The sequence below is a fragment of the Salmo salar genome, chromosome ssa22, assembly GCF_905237065.1.
Source record: "Salmo salar chromosome ssa22, Ssal_v3.1, whole genome shotgun sequence".
NCBI classification, from domain to species: domain Eukaryota; kingdom Metazoa; phylum Chordata; class Actinopteri; order Salmoniformes; family Salmonidae; genus Salmo; species Salmo salar.
Window position 1 is genome coordinate 4260639 of NC_059463.1, and position 24350 is coordinate 4284988.

Sequence of the window (24350 nt, forward strand, 5' to 3'; positions counted from 1 at the left end):
TGTCAGCAGAGTACCCAGCCAGAAATATTTAGACACCCATTTTTCAAGCTAGCATATAATGTCACATAAACCCAAACCACAGCTAAATGTAGCACTAACCTTTGATGATCTTCATCAGATGACAACCTTAGGACATTGTTATACAATACATGCATGTTTTGTTCAATCAAGTTCATATTTATATCAAAAACCAGCTTTTTACATTAGCTGATATTGGCTACATTATCCTTGGTTAAAGATTGCCACTCCACCACCTTTGGAAAATCTGTCTTGCCAAAAATGTTATAACCAGAAAGGTTACCATCAGTATTCAACACTCTTCCTTAAACACATCTCAGTAATGACCAACACATCTGGAGTGGTGCTGTGAAACCACACTTTCAATTGATCCATTTTAGGTAATAAGCTTCTAGTGTTAATGTTTAGAAAACCAGGGCTTTTACGAGAGCAGGAATCAGTGAAGAAGATATCAGAGCACAAGTCAGAATTGGGGCTAGCAACAATAGATGGGCCAGGGTGTACATGCACAATTCCAAATATCATCAGCAGTAATACAATCTGGCGGGAAGTTTATCCTGTGGAGGGTAGCATCCTGTAAATGTCCCTGCCGAAAGATCCAAGTTTATCTATCTTTTTATTTAAAAAAAATAGAAAAATGTGAGAGCTCGCATGCAGCTGTGTGTCTCTCCCTCTAGTACTAATTATGGCAAATAATATATAGCAAATAGAAATCAAACTTGATGGACATCCGAAATAGATGGGAGGGTAGAGGAAGGACAGGACTAAAAACAAACAAAATCATACTATTGTAAAATAGATTGTGTCCGTAAAATGTATATAGTGTGTATAAGCTGGAAGTAGAAGCCTATGTGTTCTTGTTCATTAGTTTACTCTAATTAGGGGAGGGTTAGAGGAAAATTTAAGGAAAATATATTTTTAAAAGACATATGTATGTACGTACGTACATACGTATGTACGTGTAACAGTGTAGGTTCCGTCCCTCTCTTCGCCCCAACCTGGGCTCGAACCAGGGACCCTTGCACACATCAACAACTGACACCCCACGAAGCATCGTGCCACAAAAGCCGCGGCCCTTGCAACGCAAGGGGCAACCCTACTTCAAGTCTCAGAGCGAGTGACGTCACCGATTGAAACGCTATTAGCGCGCACCACCGCTAACTAACTAGCCATTTCACATCGGTTACACTCACCCCCCCTTTGACCTCCTCCTTTTCCGCAGCAACCAATGATCCGGGTCACGGCACCAATGTAACAGTGTAGGTTCCGTCCCTCTCTTTGCCCCAACCTGGGCTCGAACCAGGGACCCTTGCACGCATCAACAACTGACACCCACCGAAGCATCGTTACCCATCGCGCCACAAGAGCCACGGCCCTTGCAACGCAAGGGGCAACCCTACTTCAAGTCTCAGAGCGAGTGACGTCACCGATTGAAACGCTATTAGCGCGCACCACCGCTAACTAACTAGCCATTTCACATCGGTTACATATGTATGTATGTATGTATGTATGTATGTATGTATGTATGTATGTATGTATGTATGTATGTATGTGTATATACACAGTACCAGTCAAAGGTTTGGACACAGCTACTCATTCAAGGGTTTTTCTTAATTTTTTACATTGTAGAATAATAGTGAATACATCAAAACTATAAATTAACACATATGGAATGATGTAGTAACCAAAAAAGTGTTAAACAAATCAAAATATATTTGAGATTCTTCAAATAGCCACCCTTTGCCTTGATGACAGAGTTGTACACTCTTGGCATTCTCTCAACCAGCTTCATGAGGTAGGCACCTGGAATGCATTTCAATTAACAGGTGTGCCTCGTTAAACGTTAATTTGTGGAATTTCTTTCTTTCTTAATGTGTTTGAGCAAATCACTTGTGTTGTGTTGTGACAAGGTAAGGGTGGTATACAGAAGATAGCCCTATTTGGTTAAAGACCAAGTCCATATTATGGCAAGAACAGCTCAAATAAGCAAAGAGAAATGGCAATCAATCATTACTTTAAGACATGAACGTCAGTAAATCTGGAAAATTTCTAGAACTTTAAAAGTTTCTTCAAATGCAGTCGCAAAAACCATCAAACTGGCTCTCATGAGGACCGCCTGTAACGTATACGCTGGGAGTCAGGAAGCAAGTACAGGGAGTGCAAATTTAATAATAAATAAAACATAGTACAAAACAAGAAACACAAAAAGCTTACAGACATGAAACAGACACATAGTCAATAACACCTGGGGAAATAACTAAGGGGAGTGATAGATATAGGGGAGGTAATTAGGAAGGTGATGGAGTCCAGGTAAGTGTCATGAGGCGCAGGTGCGCGTAACGATGGTCGCAGGTGTGCGTAATGATGAGCTCCCCCTCTCCGACGTCGAGCGCCGGAGAGGGGGAGCTGCAGTAAACGTGACACCACCACAGGAAAGGAGGACCCAGAGTTACCTTTGCTGCAGAGGATCAGTTAATTACAGTTACCAGCCTCAGAAATTTAAGCCCAAATAAATGCTTCACAGAGTTCAAGTAACAGACATATCTCAACATCAACTGTTCAGAGGAGACTTTGTGAATCAGGCCTTCATGGTCAAATTGCTGCAAATTAACCACTACTAAAGGACACCAATGAGAAGAAGAGCCTTGCTTGGGCCAAGAAACACAAGCAATGGACATTAGACCGGTGGAAAGTTGTCCTTTGGTCTGGACACACACACCAGCAGAAGATCCTGTTTACCAGTTAGCCAGTGGGGGTAAACCAACCAATAATTCCTCATACAATAATAATGATTAGAGTAACTCAGAGGCAACTTCATAGAGTCAACAGTTAATAAAGAACCCAGCAATCAACAAAGGATTTACAATAATCTGTATTCCTTCCCAGATGGAGGAGTGACTGGGTCATGAATGTGTATTTGTGTGTGTGTGTATAGACAAAACAAAAAAGGCCTTCAAATGTCTCAAAGTCTCTTTGGCCAAATTACAAAAGTCCCACAAAAATCTATCCAGTTCAATCAATTATCCAAAATAATAAACAATCTCAAATGCACACTCCGTTGAACACCACTGTCAATAATAAGTCCTGAAAGCAATAATAGTTCAGCCGCACTGAACATACCAGTGCGTGCAGTGCAAAAAAAATAAAGTTGAGCGAGAGGGGGCTATGGTCTTAGCTGTTAACTTTAGGCTTGCAGTTGCACTCGTCCGTCCGTCCGTCCAATAGGGGAAAGAGGGATACCTAGTCAGTTGTACAACTGAATACATTCAACTGAAATGTGTTTTCCGCATATAACCCAACCCCTCAGAGAGGTGCGGGGGGCTGCCTTAATCGACATCCACGTCATCGGCGCCTGGGGAACAGTGGGTAAACTGCCTTGCTCAGAGTGAGAACGACAGATTTTTACCTTGTCAGCCTGAGGATTCGATCCAGTAACCTTTTTGCTACTGGCCCAACGCTCCTACCCCCGTTGGTTTGGTTTGTTGGTTTGTTTGCCAAATCTACTCAACAATGTTACCAGTAATCCAGGAAATCAAGGAAATGCCTGACAGTTTGAAAGACATTTTGGACACTTCAGTGAAAATGGTTAACTTTGTTAAAGCAAGGCCCCTGAACTCTTGTGTATTTTCTGCATTATGCAATGATATGGACAGCGACCATGTAACACTTTTACAAGATGCTGGTTATCAAGCGGCAAAGTATTGACACGTTTTTAAATTGAGAGACGAGCTTAAAGTGTTCTTTACTGACCATAATTTTCACTTGTCTACCGCTTGCATGATAACGAGTTTCTCACATGACTGGCCTATCTGGGAGATGTTTTTTCTCACCTGAATGATCTGAATCTAGGATTACAGGGACTCTCATCGACTATATTCAATGTGCGGAACAAAACTGAGGATATGATTAAGAAGTTGGGGCTCTTCTCTGTCTGCATTAACAAGGACAACACACAGGTCTTTCCATCATTGTATAATTTTTGGTGTGCAAATGAACTCAAGCTTACAGACAATGTCATCAAATTGCAACAACCGGTTCTCTGAAAATTGAATTTAATCAGAAGCTTCTGACAGATTTCTGGTTAGGAAGTATCCTGCCTTGGCTCAGAGGTATCCTGCCTTGGCAAATCGTGCTGATAAGACACTTTAATTTTTTTATTTAACCTTTATTTAACTAGGCAAGTCAGTTATTAAGAACAAATTCTTATTTACAATGACGGCCTACTTCAGCCAAACACCGATGCCCTTTGCAACAACGTACCTATGTGAGAGTGGATTCTTGGCCCTCACCAGCATGAAAACTAAATACAGGCACAGACTCTGTGTGAAAAATTATTTAAGACTGGCTCTCTTCAATACAACCCAAGATTGCAGAGTTATGTGCATCCTTTTAAGCACACCCTTCTCATTAACCTGTGTTGAGCTATTCACCATTTATGATGAACAAATAAGGTTTATATGTAAGATGGTTAAATAAAGAGCAAAATGATTGATTATTATTATATTATTATTTGTGCCCTGGCTCTTTGTCACTTCCCACGAGCCGGGTTGTGACAAAAACTCACACTCATTCTTATGTTTAATAAATGTACTGTATAGTGTGTGTGTGGCAGCATTTGAGAGTGCGCTGACCCTGGTGCTAGAGGGGGTACGCAGCTGGAGGTTGAATGTATGAAGGGGTACGGGAGTATAAAAAGTTTGGGAACAACTGCCTTAACGGTTTTGATTGAGCTGTGTTAATTTCTTACCATGCAATTACTTACATTGAGCTACCATACCGCGAGAGTTTGGACTTCTGTTTTTAAGCAAAGAATGAGTCTGAATCGTATTTCACTGTTAGTTTTACACAAATAATTGTTTATTTTCAGTTATAAAATTCTGATTGTTTTTTTTAAAATTAAAAGTATAGATGATGGGTGTACTGTTGCTTCTAGTGTTGTATGCGTGTGCTTTCTGTGACTGTCACCCTGATATTGGCTACTAGGTAGCAACTTCCTATGCCCGTTGCCTGACAGTAGTGTCACAGATAGAACAATGAGACAGATATTTCACCGGATGTATAAATATGAAGCATCCGCTTGGCGTTTCCACTCACTACCAAATATGGTTGCGAGAGGAAGCCCAGTAGCCTGCAAAGGGAGAAGATGAAACGGATGGATTTTTGCAGACATTCTGTAGATTTTTTCAAGGTGAAATCTAGGTGGATATCAATATTAGACATTTATTGTGTAGGTTGCTATCCTACTTTAGATAAACTGATGTGAGAGAGAAAAAATGGCCACGTAGCTACTGCCAATGACACTACCATGATACCAAGTGGGACACACTTCAAGTAGGCAAGCACAACACAGGGGCACTGGTCGCAGATTTACTATGAGTAATAGTGCAGACCAATCAGCAACGCAAAACGGTCTTGTGTGGCAACAAATCTGCCCAATTAGCTGATTCGCTTTCCATACACCCACTACTTTTGACACACCCACTCGCCCATTCTCCGGTCGCCATATTGGGCTGTAGCTACCCATACTTCCTTGTCCAAAGAAAGGTAGAACCGAAAATGAAATCTAACACCATACAAGAGCAAGGTAGCATGATCTTGAGATAGCGTGTCCCTCCTTTCCAAGATCTCCATTCCGCCAGCAAGAATAAGCAAGAACTTGCAATAATAAGGCCGTGACTTCGGCGATTTTCCTTCAAAATAAAAGTCCCACAATGAAGATGAAAAAATAATACAAACAGTCGAAATTCGTAATATTTTATGAGGAAATGTTAGCAGACTTTGTTTAACAATATGAAAAAATGTATAAATGTAATAGCCTTTATAGCACAAATAATATTATATAGCATTGACATTATTGTTAACAGCATTAAAAGTAATAATTACTAGATAGTTATCATGGTAACAAGAGTAATATAAATTACACAACATTATTTAAAAAGCCTTTATTACTAATAATAATAGTAATAACAATATTAATAATATTACTATATTATTATAGTTTCCAAAACAAAAGAGTTTACACCCAGAGGAGTGTCACTGCTCATTTGGCGGCCCTTATAGAGTGGCCCATCAACTTAAATCCAATCGTTTTTTCATATTGGACATATAATTATTTGATGTACTTTTCCAAGATGGATTTGAAATCACAATCATCTGTTGAATGCTATATGTTGCATGATTATCAGAAATTGTAGTTTGTCTTTCAGGAACTGAAAGCCTGGGACCTTTGAAACATAATGTTCCTTGCCAAGGACTTTTGCTGAAATCACGAAGAGAACCAAGTGGAAGTTGTGTTGATCTTCTTGTAAATTAATTGTTTAAATTCATAAGCATTACTTATGACATTTATATTAGCCAAAAGTTTGAAAGCATAGATTTTAGGCCAGTTATCAATGTATGACTTATTTTCTGTTTCATTTTGTTAATTTTTTTGTGCTTCTGTACTTGTCTAATGACTCATCCTTTTATGGGTGTTTCCCAGCAGTTTGTGATTTGTTAGTATTTTGTATCAGGGATGGCTTCATGTTCCATCCACGTTCTACCACACCTGATTCTACTAATCAGCTTATTAGTAGAAACATGTATGGTAGAACTGGGCTTGAACAATGTCTTGCACAGCTTGTGGGTCTTTAAGAGCAGGCATGAGCCCTAATTATTAAGTACTAGTTCCAAAGTCTGATTATTGTAGGTTTGGCTATTAAATGGTTGTTTTTGTTGTAATATGTCACTATTTTTACATGTATTTGAAAGTATGTTTCCATATAAATAGTTTAGTTGTTGTTAATGATTTGTGTATTTCCAGGAGCTTGCTCGATTGTCTTAAAAGCGATCAGGGAAGTTATTTTTCAGTTTCTCCAACATTGGCTTAAGCAGGTATCTGTTTCTTCACTTCCCTCTTGAAAATAGGTATTTCAAAGTAGCAACAAATAAAAACTAGCATTGACATTATTTTTGTTTCCATTTGTCATTATTTTGCATTCGTATTCATCAGCAACTCACTTAAGGAGCATAACCAGCTCTATGCCTCAAATATCAGTTTTCTGTAACTTTTCCACAGATTAAGGGCCACTATAATAGTTTAGTGCAATATGTATGTTCCAGAGGAGGCTGGTCAGAGAAGGTATAGGAGGACAGGCTCATTGTTATTGCTGGAATGGAATCAATGGAATGATACCCAGCCTCAGAAGGCTGAAGAAATTCAGCTTGGCCCCTAAGACCCTCACAAACCTTTACAGATGCACAATTGAGAGCATCCTATTGGGCTGTATCACCGCCTGGTAAGGAAACTGCACCGCCCACCACCGCAGCGCTCTCCAGAGGGTGGTGCGGTCTGCCCAATGCATCAACTGGGGCACACTGCCTTCCCTCCAGGACACCTACAGCACCCTATGCCACAGGAAGGCCAAAAAGATCATCAAGGACATCAACCAGGTGAGCCACGGCCTGTTCACCCCGCTACCATCCAGAAGGCAAGATCAGTACAGGTGCATCAAAGCTGGGACCGAGAGACTGAAAAACAGCTTCTATCTCAAGGCCATCAGACTGTTAAATAGCCATCACTAGCCGGCTACCACCTGGTTACTCAACCCTGCACCTTAGAGGCTGCTGCCATATATGGCACACTAGTCACTTTATTAATAATGTTTACATACTGCTTTACTTACTTCATATGTATATACTGTATTCTATTCTACTGTATTTTAGTCAATGCCACTCCAACATTGCTCGTCCTAATATTTATATATTTTTTAATTACATTCTTTTACTTTAGATTTGTGTGTATTGTTGGGAATTGTTAGACAGTACTGTACTGTTGGAGCTAGGAACACAAGCATTTCGCTCTACCCGCAATAACATCTGCTAAATATGTGTGTGTATGTGACCAATAACATTTTATTTGACTTGAAACACACCAAACATATGGAAACAACGTGTTTAACCCCGTTCGATTGATTACATCCCAGCCATTAAAATGAGCTCCTGCCACCAGCCTCCTCTGATATGTTCAATGTAACACTGAACGCTACAAAAAAAGGATATTTTCCATCATTAGTCAGACTTTTAAAAGGACACTAGATGGGGTAGTTGTTCAAAGTGAAATGTTTTAATAAATATGTTTCTCTTTTATTAATCGTGTTCATTTTCTTATATATCTTGTAAACTCTGTTTACTTGGAAACTACAGGTGCTGCTGAGTAAAATGGACCCCCTTTTGCTGCAACACAATGTACAGAAATGGTGCAAAATGTATGTCCGACATGAAATATGGCCTCAAAATGAGCAGCGAAACTACTGGGGGTGTAAACTCTGTGGATTTGGAAATGAAAAGTGCTATTGAGTAGAACGGTTACAACGGCACAATGTATAGATAATTTTGTACAGTGCAATATGTATGTCCAATATGAAGAAGAAATGTTATTTAAGTTGATGGACCACTGTATAAGGGCCGCTAAATGACCAACGACACTCCTCTGGGTGTAAACTCTATGGATTTGAAAACCTCAAGTGCTCCTGAGTAGAATGGACCCCCTTTTACTGTGACACAACGTGCAGATAATTTTGTACAGTGCAATACGTATGTCCAATATGAAAAAACTACTGGATTTAAGTTGATGGCCCACTCTATAAGGGCTGCCAAATGAGCAGAGACGCTCCTCTGGGTGTAAACTCTGTGGATTTGGACACTAGAAGTGCTCTTGAGTAGAATGGACCGCCTTTTTACTGCAACACAACATACAGATAATTTTGTATGGTGCAATAAGTGATAGAAGTACACACACACAAACATTGTTGACCATTTAGGCTTGGAAAAAATATACATAAAAAATAAATTACATAACATAATATGGAAATACTGTTAATTATTATTTGTATGATAATTAGTATAAATTAGTATATATGTCGATAGTTGTGCACATTTTCATTATTAATTTACAAAGCATACAGGACGGAACTTTTACTCTGAATGATTCCACAATCCGTGACCCGGAAGTACTTATTTGTTCTTGTCTTTTTCAATCACAGCGGTCTTGCCAATAACAGAAGTTAACGTGATTCTGAAAACCGCTGATCGTGATTAGCTAGTAAGCGAGACATGTATTATACCTCTATAGCTAATTTGTTTAAGATCTTGGGTTACTAGCTAACATTATTAGTTAGGCGATTTGTGGACGAGTACAGTAAATTATAGCTAGTTACACAACCGGCTTGCCCAGATATAAATATTAATTCTGTCACTTGGTAAATTGAGACCTAGCTGGATGCACTAATACTATGCTAGTTAGCTACTGTTTTTTTTAAGGAATTAGCTAAAATTATGCAGGCCAGATTATTCAACGGAAGTATGTAGAAGCTAACGTTAGTTGGCTGGCTAAATTTAGTAGCTATGAAGAAGAACTTGTTTGCTGTAAAATGTAGCTTGCTTGCTAGCCAAACGTAAAGCTAACGTTAGCCAACGAACGTAATCTTGTAACTGTTTCTGTCATGTGTTACAGCAAATGTTTCTGTCATGTGTTACAGCAAAACAAAGATGTCACAGAAGCGTCGTACCCACTCTTGGACAGAGTTGAAACAAGCAGGCAACGAATTCTTTAAAACTGGACAGTATGGGGAGGCTACTTCTAGTTACAGCCAGGCTATCAAAGAAGTGGAGAAGTCAGGTAGGCAGCTACCTAACAAGCCAGTCACAACAATGGCTTAATGTTCTAGTAGTGTTTTCTGTGACCAGGCTACATGGTAGGGGACTACATTAAACGTTGGTTCTGGTGTTCTACTTTGTATTCCATGTTATAGAGAAGCTTCTCAGAAACACAACGCTATTTCATGAGGATAGGATTTACATTGTTAAAATCTTATTTTTAAGTTAACGGAAAAGGTCAAGAAGGCAGTGGACGGGTCAAAGTTAATCCCTAGTCAATAATGGCACCAAGACACCTGGATTCTTAAATTCAACAAATTCATATTGTTATGCCATTTTATGGGCTGATGTAGAACAGAGGATTCAGATGAAAGTGAAATGTATTAAATTGAAATGTTATATTATGCAAATGAGTCACTTAATATACAAATCACTAAGGATCTATCATGGTCCACACACACAATGGTCATTAAGAGGATAGGACCGGCTCTTCCCCCTCAGGAGGATGAAAAGATTTGGTATGGGCCCTCAGATCCTCAAAAAGTTATCCAGCTGTGCCATTGAGAGCTTTTTTTTAATTTATTTTTTAACAATGCAAAACATACAAATGACAACGACCTTACCTTCCCAGACCCACCTGCTCTCACCCCCATCTCAAGATTTCGCATCACTCTCCTTCAAATGCACCATTTTGTTTCTCGGTCACTGACGAGAGTTCATACAATTCCAAGTCTGGAAGGTAAAAAAACACCCTCAGACTTGATGTAAAACTTTCATTTTTTTCAGTTTTATTTGCCCCTATAAAGTCTTATGACCAGAGTATACTTACATTTACATTTAAGTCATTTAGCAGACGCTCTTATCCAGAGCTACTTACAAAATGGTGCATTCACCTTATGATATCCAGTGGAACAACCACTTTACAATAGTGCATCTAAATCTTTTAAGGGGGGGGGTTAGAAGGATTACTTTATCCTATCCTAGGTATTCCTTAAAGAGGTGGGGTTTCAGGTGTCTCCGGAAGGTGGTGATTGACTCCGCTGTCCTGGCGTCGTGAGGGAGCTTGTTCCACCATTGGGGTGCCAGAGCAGCGAACAGTTTTGACTGGGCTGAGCGGGAACTGTGCTTCCGCAGAGGTAGGGGGGCCAGCAGGCCAGTGGTGGATGAACGCAGTGCCCTTGTTTGGGTGTAGGGCCTGATCAGAGCCTGAAGGTATGGAGGTGCCGTTCCCTTCACAGCTCCGTAGGCAATCACCATGGTCTTGTAGCGGATGCGAGCTTCAACTGGAAGCCAGTGGAGAGAGCGGAGGAGCGGGGTGACGTGAGAGAACTTGGGAAGGTTGAACACCAGACGGGCTGCGGCGTTCTGGATGAGTTGTAGGGGTTTAATGGCACAGGCAGTTCCAGTATACTTTATAAAAGAATATCTTGGTATTACTGAGAATTATTATAAAAACTTTGGGAGTCATGACGTTCTGAAGAGGTTTATTCTGTAAGATTTATGGGAAGATTGTTCCATTTAATTAGATCTGCTTTCATATTGTTGAGTAATGGGATAAAGTTATCTTTATACACTGTGTACAAAACCTTGGAAACACCTTACTAATATTGAGTTGCACCCCCTTTTGCCCTCAGAACAGCCTCAATTCGTCAGGGCATGCGCTCTACAAGGTGTCAAAAGAGTTACATAGGAATGCTGGCCCATGTTCACTCCCAATGCTTCCCACAGTTGTGTCAAGTTGGCTGGATGTCCTTTGCATGGTGGGTCATTCTTGATACACATGGGAAACTGTTGAGTGTGAAAAGTCCAGCAGCGTTGCAGTTCTTGATACACTCGAACCGGTGTGCCTGAAACCTACTACCATACCCCGTCAAAAGTACTTCAATCTTTTGTCTTGCCCATTCATCCTCTGAATGGCACACACACAATCCATGTCTCAAGGTTGAAAAATCCTTCTTTAAACTGTCGCCTCCCCTTCATCTACACTGATTTGAAGTGGATTTAACAAGTGACATCAATAAGGGATCATAGCTTTCACCCGATTCACCTGGTCAGTCTGTCATGGAAAGAGCACTTGTTTAATGCTTTTTACACTTAGCGTATATTTGTTGTTTGTGGTCACTAATAAGCATCCTAAGTATTTGATATTGTTTGTGGTCAACTTAATAGATTGCTGTAGATCATTAGTCTTCCTATTGACATTATTTTGTTTTTCCCCCAGGTGAATTTTATTAGTATTCTGAAAATAATTTTAGCAAGGGGGGCATTGTTTTCAATATTGGTTAGGTATAGCAGGACATAATCTGCAAATGCGTTTAGTTTATATTAATGTTTGCCAATACTGATACTTGTTACGCTTGGGTCCTGTCTAATTCTTTCTGCAAGAGATTCAGTTGCCAGTGCCCCTTTCTTAAGCAATTTAATCAGATAATGTATTATTTGTGTATATTTTTGCATCAGCACATTTATTATTTCAGCTGGAAAGTTGAAAGCTTTCAAAGTTTTTAAAAGAAAAGGACATTCAAGATGGTCTTATAGCCTTTTTGACATCAATAGCCATTTTGATGAATGTATACTCTATATACAGTGCATTCGGAAAGACTCCCAGACATTTTGTTAAGTTACAGGCTTATCCTAAAATTGATGAAATAGTTTTCCCCGCTCATCAATCTACACACAAGACCCCATAATGACAAAGTAAAAACAGGTTTTTAGAAATGTTTGCAAATGTATTAAAAATAAACTGATATCACATTTACCTAATTATTCAGACCCTATACTCAGTACTTTGTTGAAGCACGTTTGTCAGCGATTACAGCCTTGAGTCTTCTTGGGTATGATGCTACAAGCTTGGCACAACTGTATTTGGGGAGTTTCTCCCATTCTTCTCTGCAGATCCTCTCAAGCTCTGTCAGGTTGGATGGGTAGCGTCGCTGCACAGCTATTTTTAGGTATCTCCAGAGATGTTCGATCAGGTTCAAGTCCAGGCTCTGGCTGGGCCACTCAAGGCATTGGGCCACTACTGCATTGTCTTGGCTGTGTGGTTAGGGTTGTTATCCTGTTGTAAGGTGAACCTTCACCCCAGTCTGAGGTCCTGAGCACTCTGGAGCAGGTTTTCATCAAGGATCCCTCTGTACTTTGCTCCGTTCATCTTTCCCTCAATCCTGACTAGTCTCCTAGTCCCTGCCGCTGAAAAACATCCCCACAGCATGGTGCTACCACCACCATGCCTCAAAGTAGAAATGGTGCCAGGTTTCCTCCAGACGTGACACTTGGCATTGAGTTCAATATTGGTTTCATCAGACCCGAGAATCTTGTTTCTCATTGTCGGAGAGTCCTTTAGGTGCTTTTTGGCAAACTCCAAGCGGGCTGTCGTGCCTTTTACTGAAGAGTGGTTTCTGTCTGGCCACTCTACCATAAAGGCATGATTGGTGGAATGCTGCAGAGATGGTTGTCCTTCTGGAAGGTCCTCCCATCTCCACAGTGGAACTCTGGAGCTCTGTCAGAGTGACCATTGGGTTCTTGGTCACCTCCCTGACCAAGGCCCTTCTCCCCTGATTGCTCAGTTTGGCAGGGTGGTCAGCTCTAGGAAGAGTCTTGGTGGTTACCCTTCTCCAGATCTGTGCCTCGTCACAATCCTGACTCGGAGCTCTACTGACAATTCCTTTGACCTCATGGCTTGGTTTTTGCTCTGACATGCACTGTGGGACCTTATACAGACGTGTGTGCCTTTCCATATCATGTCCAATCAATTGAGTGTACCAGAGTAGCACCTGAGCTCAATTTCGAGTCATAGCAAAGGCTCTTAATACTTAGGTAAATAAGGTATTTCTGTTTTTTATTTGTAATAAATTTGCTAACATTTCTAAAAACCTGTTTTTCGCTTTCTCATTATGGGGTATTGTGTGTAGATTGAGGAAAATGTTTTATTTAATCAGAGTAAGACTAACGTAACAAAATGTGGAAAAAGTCAGTCTGAATACTTTCCCAATGTACTGTATACAAAGTATGTGGACACCCCTTCAAATTACTGGATTTGGCTAGTTCAGCCACACCCCTTGCAGACAGGTGTATAAAATCGAGCACACCGCCAATCAAGCTCACAGAACGGGATTGCTGAAGTGTGTAGCGTTTTTTTTAAAGTCTGTCTTCGGGAAGCAATGTCAGCACAAGAACTGTTCGTCGGGAGCTTCATGAAATGGGTTTCCCTGGCTGATCAGCCGCACACAAGCCTAAGATCATCATGCGCAATGCCAAGCATCGGCTGGAGTGGTGTAAAGCTCGCCGCCATTGGACTCTGGAGAAGTGGAAACGCGTTCTTCGCTTCACGAATCTGGGTTTGGCAGATGCCAGGAGAATGCTACCTGCCCCGAATGCATAGTGCCAACTGTGTTGGAAGAGGAATAATGGTCTGGGGCTGTTTTTCATGGTTTGAGCTAGGCCCTTTAGTTCCAGTGAAGGGGAATCTTAAATGCATACAGTGACATTCTATACGATTCTATGCTTCCAACATTGTGGCAACAGTTTGGGGAATGCCCTTTCCTGTTTCAGAATGACAATACCCTTATGCACAAAGCAAGGTCCAGACAGAAATGGTTTGTTGAGATCGGTGTGGAAGAACTTGACTGGCCTGCAGAGCCCTGACCTCAACCCTATTGAACACCTTTGGGATAAATTGGAACGCCGACTGCGAGCCAGGCCTAATCGCTCAACATCGGTGCCCGGCCTCACTAATGCTCTTGTGGCTGAATGGAAGCAAGTCCCCGCAGCAATGTTCCAACATCTAGTGGAAACGGGGGACCAACTCCATATTAATGCCCATGATTTTGGAATGAGATGTTTGATGAGCAGGTGATTAGGCTATTGTGGTTTGTGGAATCCCAGTCCACAATCCCAGTGTGAAGTTGCTGGTTATTAGTGGGAACTGGAACACGCTGTCGATCCCAAACATGCTCAATGGGTGACATGTCTGAGTATGCAGGCCATGGAAGAACTGGGACGTTTTCAGCTTCCGGGAATTGTGTACCAATCCTTGCGACATGGGGCCATGCATTATCATGCTGAAACAGGAGGTGATGGCGGCGGATGAATGGCACGACAATGGGCATCATGATCTCGTCACGGTGTCTCAGCATTCAAATTTCCATAGATAAAATGCTACTGTGTTCATTGTTCGTAGCTTATGCCTCCCGATACCATAACCCCACCGCCACCATGGAGCACTCTGTTCGCAACGTTGACATCAGCGAACCGCTCACCCACACGACGCCATACGTGCTGTCTGCCATCTGCCCGGTACAGTTGAAACCGGGATTCATCCATGAAAAGCACACTTCTCCAGCGTGCCATTGGCCATCGAAGGTGAGCATTTTCCCACTGAAGTCGGTTACGACGGCGAACTGCAGTAAGGTTAAGACCCTGGTGAGGACGAGGAGCATGCAGATGAGCTTCCCTGAGACGGTTTCTGACAGTTTGTGCAGAAAATCTTCGGTTTTGCAAACCCACAGCTGCCCGCGTGGCTGGTCTCAGACGATCCCGCATGTGATGAAGCCGGATGTGGAGGACCTGGGCTGGAGTGGTTTTACGTGGTCTGCGTTTGTGAGGCCGGTTGGATGTACTGCCATGGTAGAAATTAACATTCAATTATTTGGCAACAGCTCTGGTGGACATTCCGGCAGTCAGCATGCCAATTTGCACACTCCCTCAACTTGAGACATCTGTGGCATTGTGTTGTGTGACACAACTGCACATTTTAGTGGCCTTTTATTTTTCCCAGCACAATGTGCACCTGTGTAATGATGATTCTGTTTAATCAGCTTCTTGATGTGCCACACCTGTCAGGTGGATGGATTATCTTGGCAAGGGAGAAATGTAAACCAATTTGTGGACAAAATTTTTGAGAAACAAGCTTTAAAATTATAATTGGTTTGGCGTCTATTCTTTGTCCTGTCTACATTTGTAATGGTAAAGGTTTTTATTTACATATTTAATAAGAGCATCTTGACTGGCTGAATCACCGCTTGGTGACTGCAAGGTGGTACAGAGGGTAGTGGGTATAGCCCAGTACATCACTGTGGGCCGAGCTCCCTGCCACCCAGGACCTCTATACCAGGCGGTGTCAGAGGAAGGCCCTAAAAATGGTCAGACTCCAGCCACCAAAGTCATAGACTGTTCTCTCTGCTACTACAAGGCAAGCGATGCACCAAGTCTGGAACCAACAGGACCCTGAACAGCTTCTACCCCCAAGCCATAAGACTGCTAAATAGTTAGTTAAATAAATAAATTGATCCTTTTTGCACTGACTTTTTTGTCTCATCACATACACTTGCTGCTACTGTTCATTATCCGTCAATTTTTTCCTAGTTATATTTTCATATCTACCTCAATTACCTAATACCCCTGCACATTGACTCGGTACCCTAGTATGTGTGTATATATACAAGTTCTTTATTTATTAATTATTTATTACTTTTATTATTACATTTTACTTTTCTATTATTTCTCTCTGCATTGTTGGGAAGCATTTCACTATTAGTCTACACCTGTTGTTTACTAAGCATGTGACAAATAACGATTTGAAATGAAGCATTACGGAATACATAATTTAAGCCCAATAATTGAAGGTAGCCTAGTCATATTATTAACAAGACTTTATGCAAAACTGAGAGTTTAACAATTTATGAAATTAGAATACAACTTTATATACTATCTTATGCAAATGAGATATTTAATATGCTAATTAATCTGTAAGAAAAGAAAAGAGAACAAATATAGCCCATTCATCTTTGTATCTTTCGGTGCATCTAGCCAGTTTATGGATTGAGGGTAGAAACTGTTCAGTGTCCTGTTGGCTCCAGACTTGGTGCATCGGTACCGCTTGCCGTGCAGTAGCAGAGAGAACAGTCTATGACCTGGGTGGCTGGAGCTAGCCAGCTGCACAGAAAGATAGATGGGACACATGTTCAATTAACTGCTATTTAGCAATGTTTTTATCGATTGTAGGGCTGTAGTCACTGATTTCTGGTAGTTTTTACTTGAAATAATAAAACCATCAATCACAAAATTCGCAGCTGGCAAAATACAGTCAATGCCTCGCAGTGCTACTGCTCGCCCAGCTCGTTGCCTCAGCGAACAGACACTCGCACAAAACACGTTCCATATCCCACAGCTAACAAGCTAGCGCTCATCATTGAAATGGGAGTTGTGACACGTGAATTCGGACCAATCCCTGACGACCTATACATAAACATAGCTACGAAACTCTACTTTGTAACGTGATGTTTTTTTCGTGTCTATGAAAACATCAATGACAGAAGCGAAGGAAAAACATTTCACCATATATTTCAGACAAAAGACGTCTGATGAAAGTGAAACACCCCCTACTTCCCCCTATTGAGCTTGCTCTGATGTGTTGAGGAATACCCATCGCAAATATAAATACACAGAATTCGTGGGTTTCACAAAAAGGGCTGTCCCACAGATTTGAACGTTCTTTAGCACGGGACTTTACATTTGGGCTCATATCGCGTAAATATGATAACGAACAGTATTGGGATTTTTAGACATGGGTAACAACTGCCACATGAACGTTTAAGTTATTTATTTTGTATTTTGACGACCACATTATTGAAAATATGTGTTTATTGCGTTTCTTTTGGTACAATTCTCGCATAGCGTCCATTGTTTGTCGCGTCACCTAACACCATATACATGTGTTTTATATTGTGCGTCATTTAAGTTTTCTAAAACCAGAACAAGCTTTCGATGTTCTGATACATTGTTAACACTGTAAATAAATTTACAGGAAAGAAGAATCCAGAGGATCTTAGTATCCTGTATTCTAACCGTGCAGCCAGTTATCTGAAGGATGGAAATTGTTGGGACTGTGTGAAGGACTGTACAGTGTAAGTAGCCTACATTGTGGACATTATGTTTTGTGGTAGGCCATGAAGGCCTATTTCTTCGGCTCTACAGTTGGTTCATACTGCTGCAGTAACACTCCTACCTAAGCCATATTGGAATGAAACTGGCAGCGCTTATAAACCCAGGGTCGTTAGAATATCAACATCATCTTTTACCAATATACTGTAGCTCATTACTTTGTCCGGTGTTGCTTAGATTGTCTTTCTTTGTCCATACTACTGCAGTAACACTCCTACCCTAAAACGTATCAACATAACATTTTCCCAATTTACTGTAACTCATTACTTTGAAACTGTCTAGTGTTGCTTAGGTTCTGTTCTGTCTTTCCTTGTCCATACTAGAGGTCGACTGATTATGGTTTTTCAGCGCCAATGCCGATTAATCGGCCAATTTTTATTTCTTTGTCATAATGACAATTACCACAATACTGAATGAACACTTATTTTAACTTAATATAATACATAAATAAAATCAATTTAGCCTCAAATAAATAATGGAACACATTCAATTTGGTTTAAATAATTCTAAAACAAAGTGTTGGAGAAGAAAGTAAAAGTGCAATATGTGCCATGTAAAAAAGCTAACGTTTAAGTTCCTTGCTCAGAACATGAGAACATATGAAAGCTGGTGGTTCCTTTTAACATGAGTCTTCAATATTCCCAGGTAAGAAGTTTTAGGTTGTAGTTATTATAGGAATTATAGGACTATTTCTCTCTATACCATTTGTATTTCATATACCTTTTGACTATTGGATGTTCTTATAGGCACTTTAGTATTGCCAGTGTAACAGTATAGCTTCCGTCCCTCTCCTCGCCCCTACCTAGGCTCGAACCAGGAACACATCGACAACAGCCACCCTCGAAGCATCGTTACCCATCGCTGCACAAAAGCCGCGGCCCTTGCAGAGCAAGGGGAACAACTACTCCAAGTCTCAGAGCGAGTTACGTCACCGATTGAAACGCTATTAGCACGCACCCCGCTAACTAGCTATCCATTTCACATCGGTTACACCAGCCTAATCTCGGGAGTTGATAGGCTTGAAGTCATAAACAGCTCAATGCTTGAAGCACAGCGAAGAGCTGCTGGCAAACGCACGAAAGTGCTGTTTGAATGAATGCTTACGAGCCTGCTGCTGCCTACCATCGCTCAGTCAGACTGCTCTATCAAATATCAAATCATAGACCTAATTATAACATAATAACACACAGACATACGAGCCGTTGTTCATTAATATGGTCGAATCCAGAAACGATCATTTCGAAACCAAAACGTTTATTCTTTCAGTGAAATACGGAACAGTTACGTATTTTATCTAACGGGTGGCATCCCTAAGTCTAAATATTGCTGTTACATTGCACAACCGTCAATGTTATGTCATAATTATGTACAATTCTGGCAAGTTAATTACGGTCTTTGTTAGGAATAAATGGACTTCACACAGCTCGCAACGAGCCAGGCAGCCCAAACTGCTGCATATAGCCTGACTGCTTGCACAGAACGCAAGAGAAGTGACACAACTCCCCTAGTTATAAGAAATTCATGTTAGCAGGCAATATTAACTAAATATGCAGGTTTAAAAAGATATACTTGTGTATTGATTTTAAAGAAAGGCATTGATGTTTATGGTTAGGTTTGGTGCAACGACAGTGCTAAATCATCACCCGTTTGGCGAAGTAGGCTGTGATTCGATGAGAAATTAACGGGCACCGCATCGATTATATGCAACGCAGGACACGCTAGATAAACTAGTAATATCATCAACCATGTGTAGTTAACTAGTGATTATGTTAAGATTGATTGTCTTTTTATAAGATAAGTTTAATGCTAGCTAGCAACTTACCGAGGCTTCTTGCTGCCCTCGCATAACAGGTAGCCAGCCTGCCACGCAGGCTCCTCGTGGAGTGCAATATAAGGCAGGTGGTTAGAGCGTTGGACTAGTAACCGGAAGGTTGCAAAAACGAATCCCCGAAACAAGGCAGTTAATCCACCGTTCCTAGGCCGTCATTGAAAATAAGAATGTGTTCTTAACTGACTTGCCTAGTTAAAGGCGTAAAATAAAAATAAATAAATTGGTGTCCAAAAATACAGATTTCCGATTGTTATGAAAACTTGAAATCGGCCATTCCGATTAATCGGTCGACCTCTAGTCCATACTACTGCAGAAACACTCATACCTAAAACATATCACGATAATCTTTTTCCAATATACTCAAGTAGCACATTACTTCGTCTGTTGTATAGGTTCTCCGGCTCTCTTTGTCCATACTACTGCAACAATGCTAACTAAAAATGTTTTATTTTATAGATCTCTTGACCTAGTTCCGTTTGGCATCAAGCCTCTCCTTCGCCGGGCTGCAGCGTATGAAGCATTGGAGAAATACAGATTAGCCTATGTGGACTACAAGACGGCCTTACAGATCGACTGTAACATACCTGCAGCCCATGATGGTACCAACAGGTATAACATGTTGCACAAATCCATTTTCACTTACAAAAAGCCTTTCACGTCCTTTAACTTATGAGAACTTCTGTCATATATAGGGGACATAATCAAGATAGTGGAATGTACAACTTGTTAACACCTCTTTCCTTCTAGAATGACAAAGTGTCTGACAGAGGTGGATGGACTCTCATGGCGAGAGAAGCTCCCACTTATTCCCACTGTTCCGATGGCCGTCAAAGAAAAATTGTCTCTGGCAACAAGCCAACGAACAACGCAACACAATGGCACCAGAGAAAATGAGAAATCTGGTTGGTCTTTCATAGGATTCAGTCTCTCAAATATGAGTAGAAACACAAAATGCTGTTAATAATTTGGCTATTACTATTGGATTCTCATATTTGTACAACCTGTAACAGATGTACAGTAAATAATAAGATGTATCATTTTTTATTTCAGTCCCAGGAGAGGATTCCATTAAAAAAGCCCTAACCCTGAAAGAGGAAGGCAATGCGCAGGTGAAAAAAGGAGAGTACAAGAAAGCCATAGAGAAATACACTCAGAGCCTCAAACACAGTTCCTCAGAAATCACAACCTACACAAATAGGTGAGACTAATAATGTCTATCTGGTGTGTAGACAAATGCCAACAAAGCCTTGGGAGTGGTATTCCCTACTCTGCATTGCTATATAGTTCTGTGAAATGTTATTGCCCAGCTCCTGTTGTACAATGGATGTGCATAATTCCTATATGGGACTAATTTGTGCCTTTTGTACTATATAGGGCACTTTGCTACCTCTCTGTGAAGATGTACAAGGAGGCAGTGCAAGATTGTGAAGAGGCCCTGCGACTCGACCCCGCTAATATCAAGGCCCTGTACAGACGAGCACAGGCACACAAGGAGCTGAAAGTGAGAGCCTTTCTGATGAACAAAAAATTGTTAGTACATTGTAAGGAGTTTTTGCATTTTGTTTGATGTGTTCATTTTGCCGTTCAGGACTACAAAGCTTGCATTGAAGATCTAAACAGCTTGCTGAAAGTTGAGCCAAAGAACACAGCCGGACAGAATTTACTGCTGGAAGTGCAAAAGAAGAAATGAGCTTGTGATTTGGATGGTTGCCTGTGGATGTGAAGGACCCTACGCTGACCTGGTGTACATGCCTGAAGTGCCTGTATTCACTCACAGAAGCAGGTTTTCCAATCTATTTCCTGGCCTGTTTAACTTAAATCCACTCAAGATGGAGTATTGCTTTGACTACTACAGAGGAAGCACAGTCAATGCAGTGCATATTTAGCCTTCATATACATCATGCAATCACTGCATGAAACTGAAAATATAACATTCAACCATTGTTTCACAAGGACAATGCATTTGTATGCATTTCCACTAGCATAAGAGATTTTCACGATCAACTACTATTGTAGTTGAAGATATAGTTCACCCAAATTACAAAATTACATTGGTTTACTTAGACTTACTCTGTAAGCATTCTATGGACGAGGTAGGACAGCAATCCATGCATCATTTTTGTTTACCTGGCCACTGTTTCAAATGCTAACTTTTTAACATTTATGGCACAAATCCAATGCAAGTCTATCGTACCTATATTAGCATTCTCGCACTTAATGTCCAAATCATTTTAAGTAACTTATGAGTTAAACAATCCACTTTTAGATACTTTAGGATGATTTGGACATGAAGCATGAAAATTGTAATATAAGCATCTATTTATATTATCTTTAATATAGCTATAGGTTAACTATCCCTTTAAGATCGTAGTTATCTTGGGCTTCTGAGTGGCACAGCGGTCTAAGGCACTGCATCTTAGTGCTAGAGGCGTCACTACAGACACGGCCGTGATTGGGAGTCCCATTGGGCGGCGCACAATTGGCCCAGCGTCGTCCGGGTTTGGCCAGTTTAGGCCGTCATTGTAAGTAAGAATTTGTTCTTAACTGACTTGCCTAGTTTAAATAAAGGTACAATTTAAAAAAATCGTAACATTTTATGGGTATTTTCATTGAGTCGAGGAAAGTAACACTATACCAGAGAAACAGATGGTTACCGTATTATTGTGAATTTAAGAGCATATTGAAACATCATTACCACCTGTATCACCTAACATGTTGACAATTCTATCAGTAATGCATAATCTTTAGATGTCATTTTTTTTTGCAGATTAGGATTCAGGAAACAAACAAGGGACAAATCAAACTCTCATCCTCCCTGATGGGGGCTGAATTGGATGATACCAGTTGTGAAACTAGTTGTTTTCCATCGTCCAGTTGTTGCTTCAATTACGGAATGTTTGAACATCATTTTTGGTAAATTTATCTTTGGAATCAGTGCTTTTGCAGTGGTGACGCAAGTTAGTCTGAGTGTTTTACATTTCAGCAATGTCATCTGGGTATATTGGTGATTGCAGCACTTTTTTTCAATTCTGTGAAATGTTGGAACGCTTACCTCATGGTGCAAAATAATAAAGATATTACTTTATACACCATGTAATCATGGAATTTCAATATGTCAATTAAGGGTCAGCAATATTTCCCAAATGCACGTATCCTACATGGTCAAAGGTATGTGGACACCTGCTCGTCTAACATCTCCTTCCAAAATCATGGGCATTAATATGAATTTGGTCCCCCCTTTGCTTCTATAACAGCCATTAATCTTCTGGGAAGGCTTTCCACTAGATGTTGGAACATTGCTGCAGGGACTTGCTTCCATTCATCCACAAGAGCATTAGTGAGGTCGGGCAATGATGTTGGGCGATTAGGCCTGGCTCACTGTTGGTGTTGCAATCCATTCCAAAGGTGTTCGATGGGGTTGACATCAGGGCTCTGTGTAGGCCAGTCAAGTTCTTCCACACTAATCTTGACAAACCATTTCTGTGGACATCGCATTGTATGCAGGGGCATTGTCATACTGAAACAGGAAAGAGCCTTCCCCAAACTGTTGTCACAAAGTTGGAAGCACAGAATTGTCTTCAATGTCATTGTCTGCTGTAGCGTTAAGATTTCCCTTCACTGGAATTAAGGGGGCTAGCCCAAACCATGAAAAACAGCCCCAGACCATTATTCCTCCTCCACCAAACTTTACAGTTGGCACTATGCATTCGGGCAGGTAGTGTTCTCCTGGCATCCACCAAACCCAGATTCTTTCATCCGACTGCCAGATGGTGAAGCGTGATTAATCATAGAATGCGTTTCCACTTCTCCAGAGTCTAATGGTGGCGAGCTTTACACCACTCCAGCCGACGTTTGACATTGCGCATGGTGATCATAGGCTTGTGTGCGGCTGCTCGGCCATGGAAACCCATTTCATGAAGCTCCCGGTGAACAGTTTTTGTTCTTCTTGACGTTGCTTCCAGAGGCAGTTTGGAACTCTGTAGTGAGTATGCAACCGAGAACATATGATTTTTACGCGCTTTAGCACTCGGCTGTCCTGTTTTGTGAGCTTGTGAGGCCTACCACTTCGCGGCTGTGCCGTTGTTGCACCTAAATGTTTCCACTTTACAATAACAGCACTTACACAGGGCAGCTCTAGCAGGGTAGAAATTTGAGAAACTGACTTGTTTGAAAGGTGGCATCCTATGGCGGTGCCACTTTGGTCACAGAGCTCTTCAGTACAGGCCATTCTACTACCAATGTGTCTTTTTACATTTTTTATTTCACATTTATTTAACCAGGTAGGCCAGTTGAGAACAAAGATAAAGCAAAGCAGGGCGACACAAACAACACAGAGTTACACATGGAATAAACAAATGTACAGTCAATAACACAATGGAAAAGTCTATATACAGTGTGTGCAAATGAAGTAAGATTAGGGAGGTAAGGCAATAAATAGGCCATAGTGGTGAAATAATTACAATTTAGCAATTAAACACTGGAGTGATAGATGAGCAGAAGATGAATGTGCAAGTAAAGATACTGGGGTGCAAAGGAGCAACAACAACAAAAATAACATGGGGATGAGGTAGTTGGGTGGGATATTTACAGATGGGCTATGTAGAGGTGCAATGATCTGTAAGTTGCTCTGACAGCTGATGATTAAAGTTAGTGAGGGAGATATGAGTCTCCAGCTTCAGTCATTTTTGCAATTCGTTCCAGTCATTGGCAGCAGAGAATTGGAAGGAAAGGTTTTGGGAGTTGGCTTTGGGGGTGACCAGTGAAATATACCTGCTGGAGCGCGTGCTACGAGTGGGTGCTGCTATGGTGACCAGTGAGCTGAGATAAGACGGGGCTTTACCTACCAAAGACTTATAGATGACCTGGAGCCAGTGGGTTTGACGACGAATATGAACCAAGGGCCAGCCGACGAGAGCATACAGGT

The 24350-nt window shown here is 41.0% G+C and overlaps 1 protein-coding gene across 1 annotated transcript; it reads left to right on the forward strand.

Annotated features, from left to right (window-relative positions):
* Positions 1–9012: 9012 nt before the first annotated feature.
* tomm34 (translocase of outer mitochondrial membrane 34) lies at positions 9013–22518 on the forward strand. The gene is made up of 8 exons (XM_014165910.2): positions 9013–9100; positions 9537–9676; positions 17459–17558; positions 19883–20035; positions 20174–20328; positions 20477–20624; positions 20801–20927; positions 21015–22518. The coding sequence occupies exons 2-8, from the start codon at positions 9547–9549 to the stop codon at positions 21114–21116; spliced, it is 915 nt and encodes a 304-aa protein (XP_014021385.2). The 5' UTR covers positions 9013–9100; positions 9537–9546; the 3' UTR covers positions 21117–22518.
* Positions 22519–24350: the final 1832 nt, after the last annotated feature.

What these genes read in the sequence shown, in the direction of transcription:
- tomm34 (XM_014165910.2), top strand. Translation starts at nt 9,547, where the DNA reads ATGTCACAGAAGCGTCGTACCCACTCTTGGACAGAGTTGAAACAAGCA. An exon ending in CAAAGAAGTGGAGAAGTCAG is followed by an intron (nt 9,677 to 17,458) that starts GTAGGCAGCTAC and finishes ATAAATTTACAG; the next exon opens with GAAAGAAGAATCCAGAGGAT. An exon ending in TGTGTGAAGGACTGTACAGT is followed by an intron (nt 17,559 to 19,882) that starts GTAAGTAGCCTA and finishes TTTATTTTATAG; the next exon opens with ATCTCTTGACCTAGTTCCGT.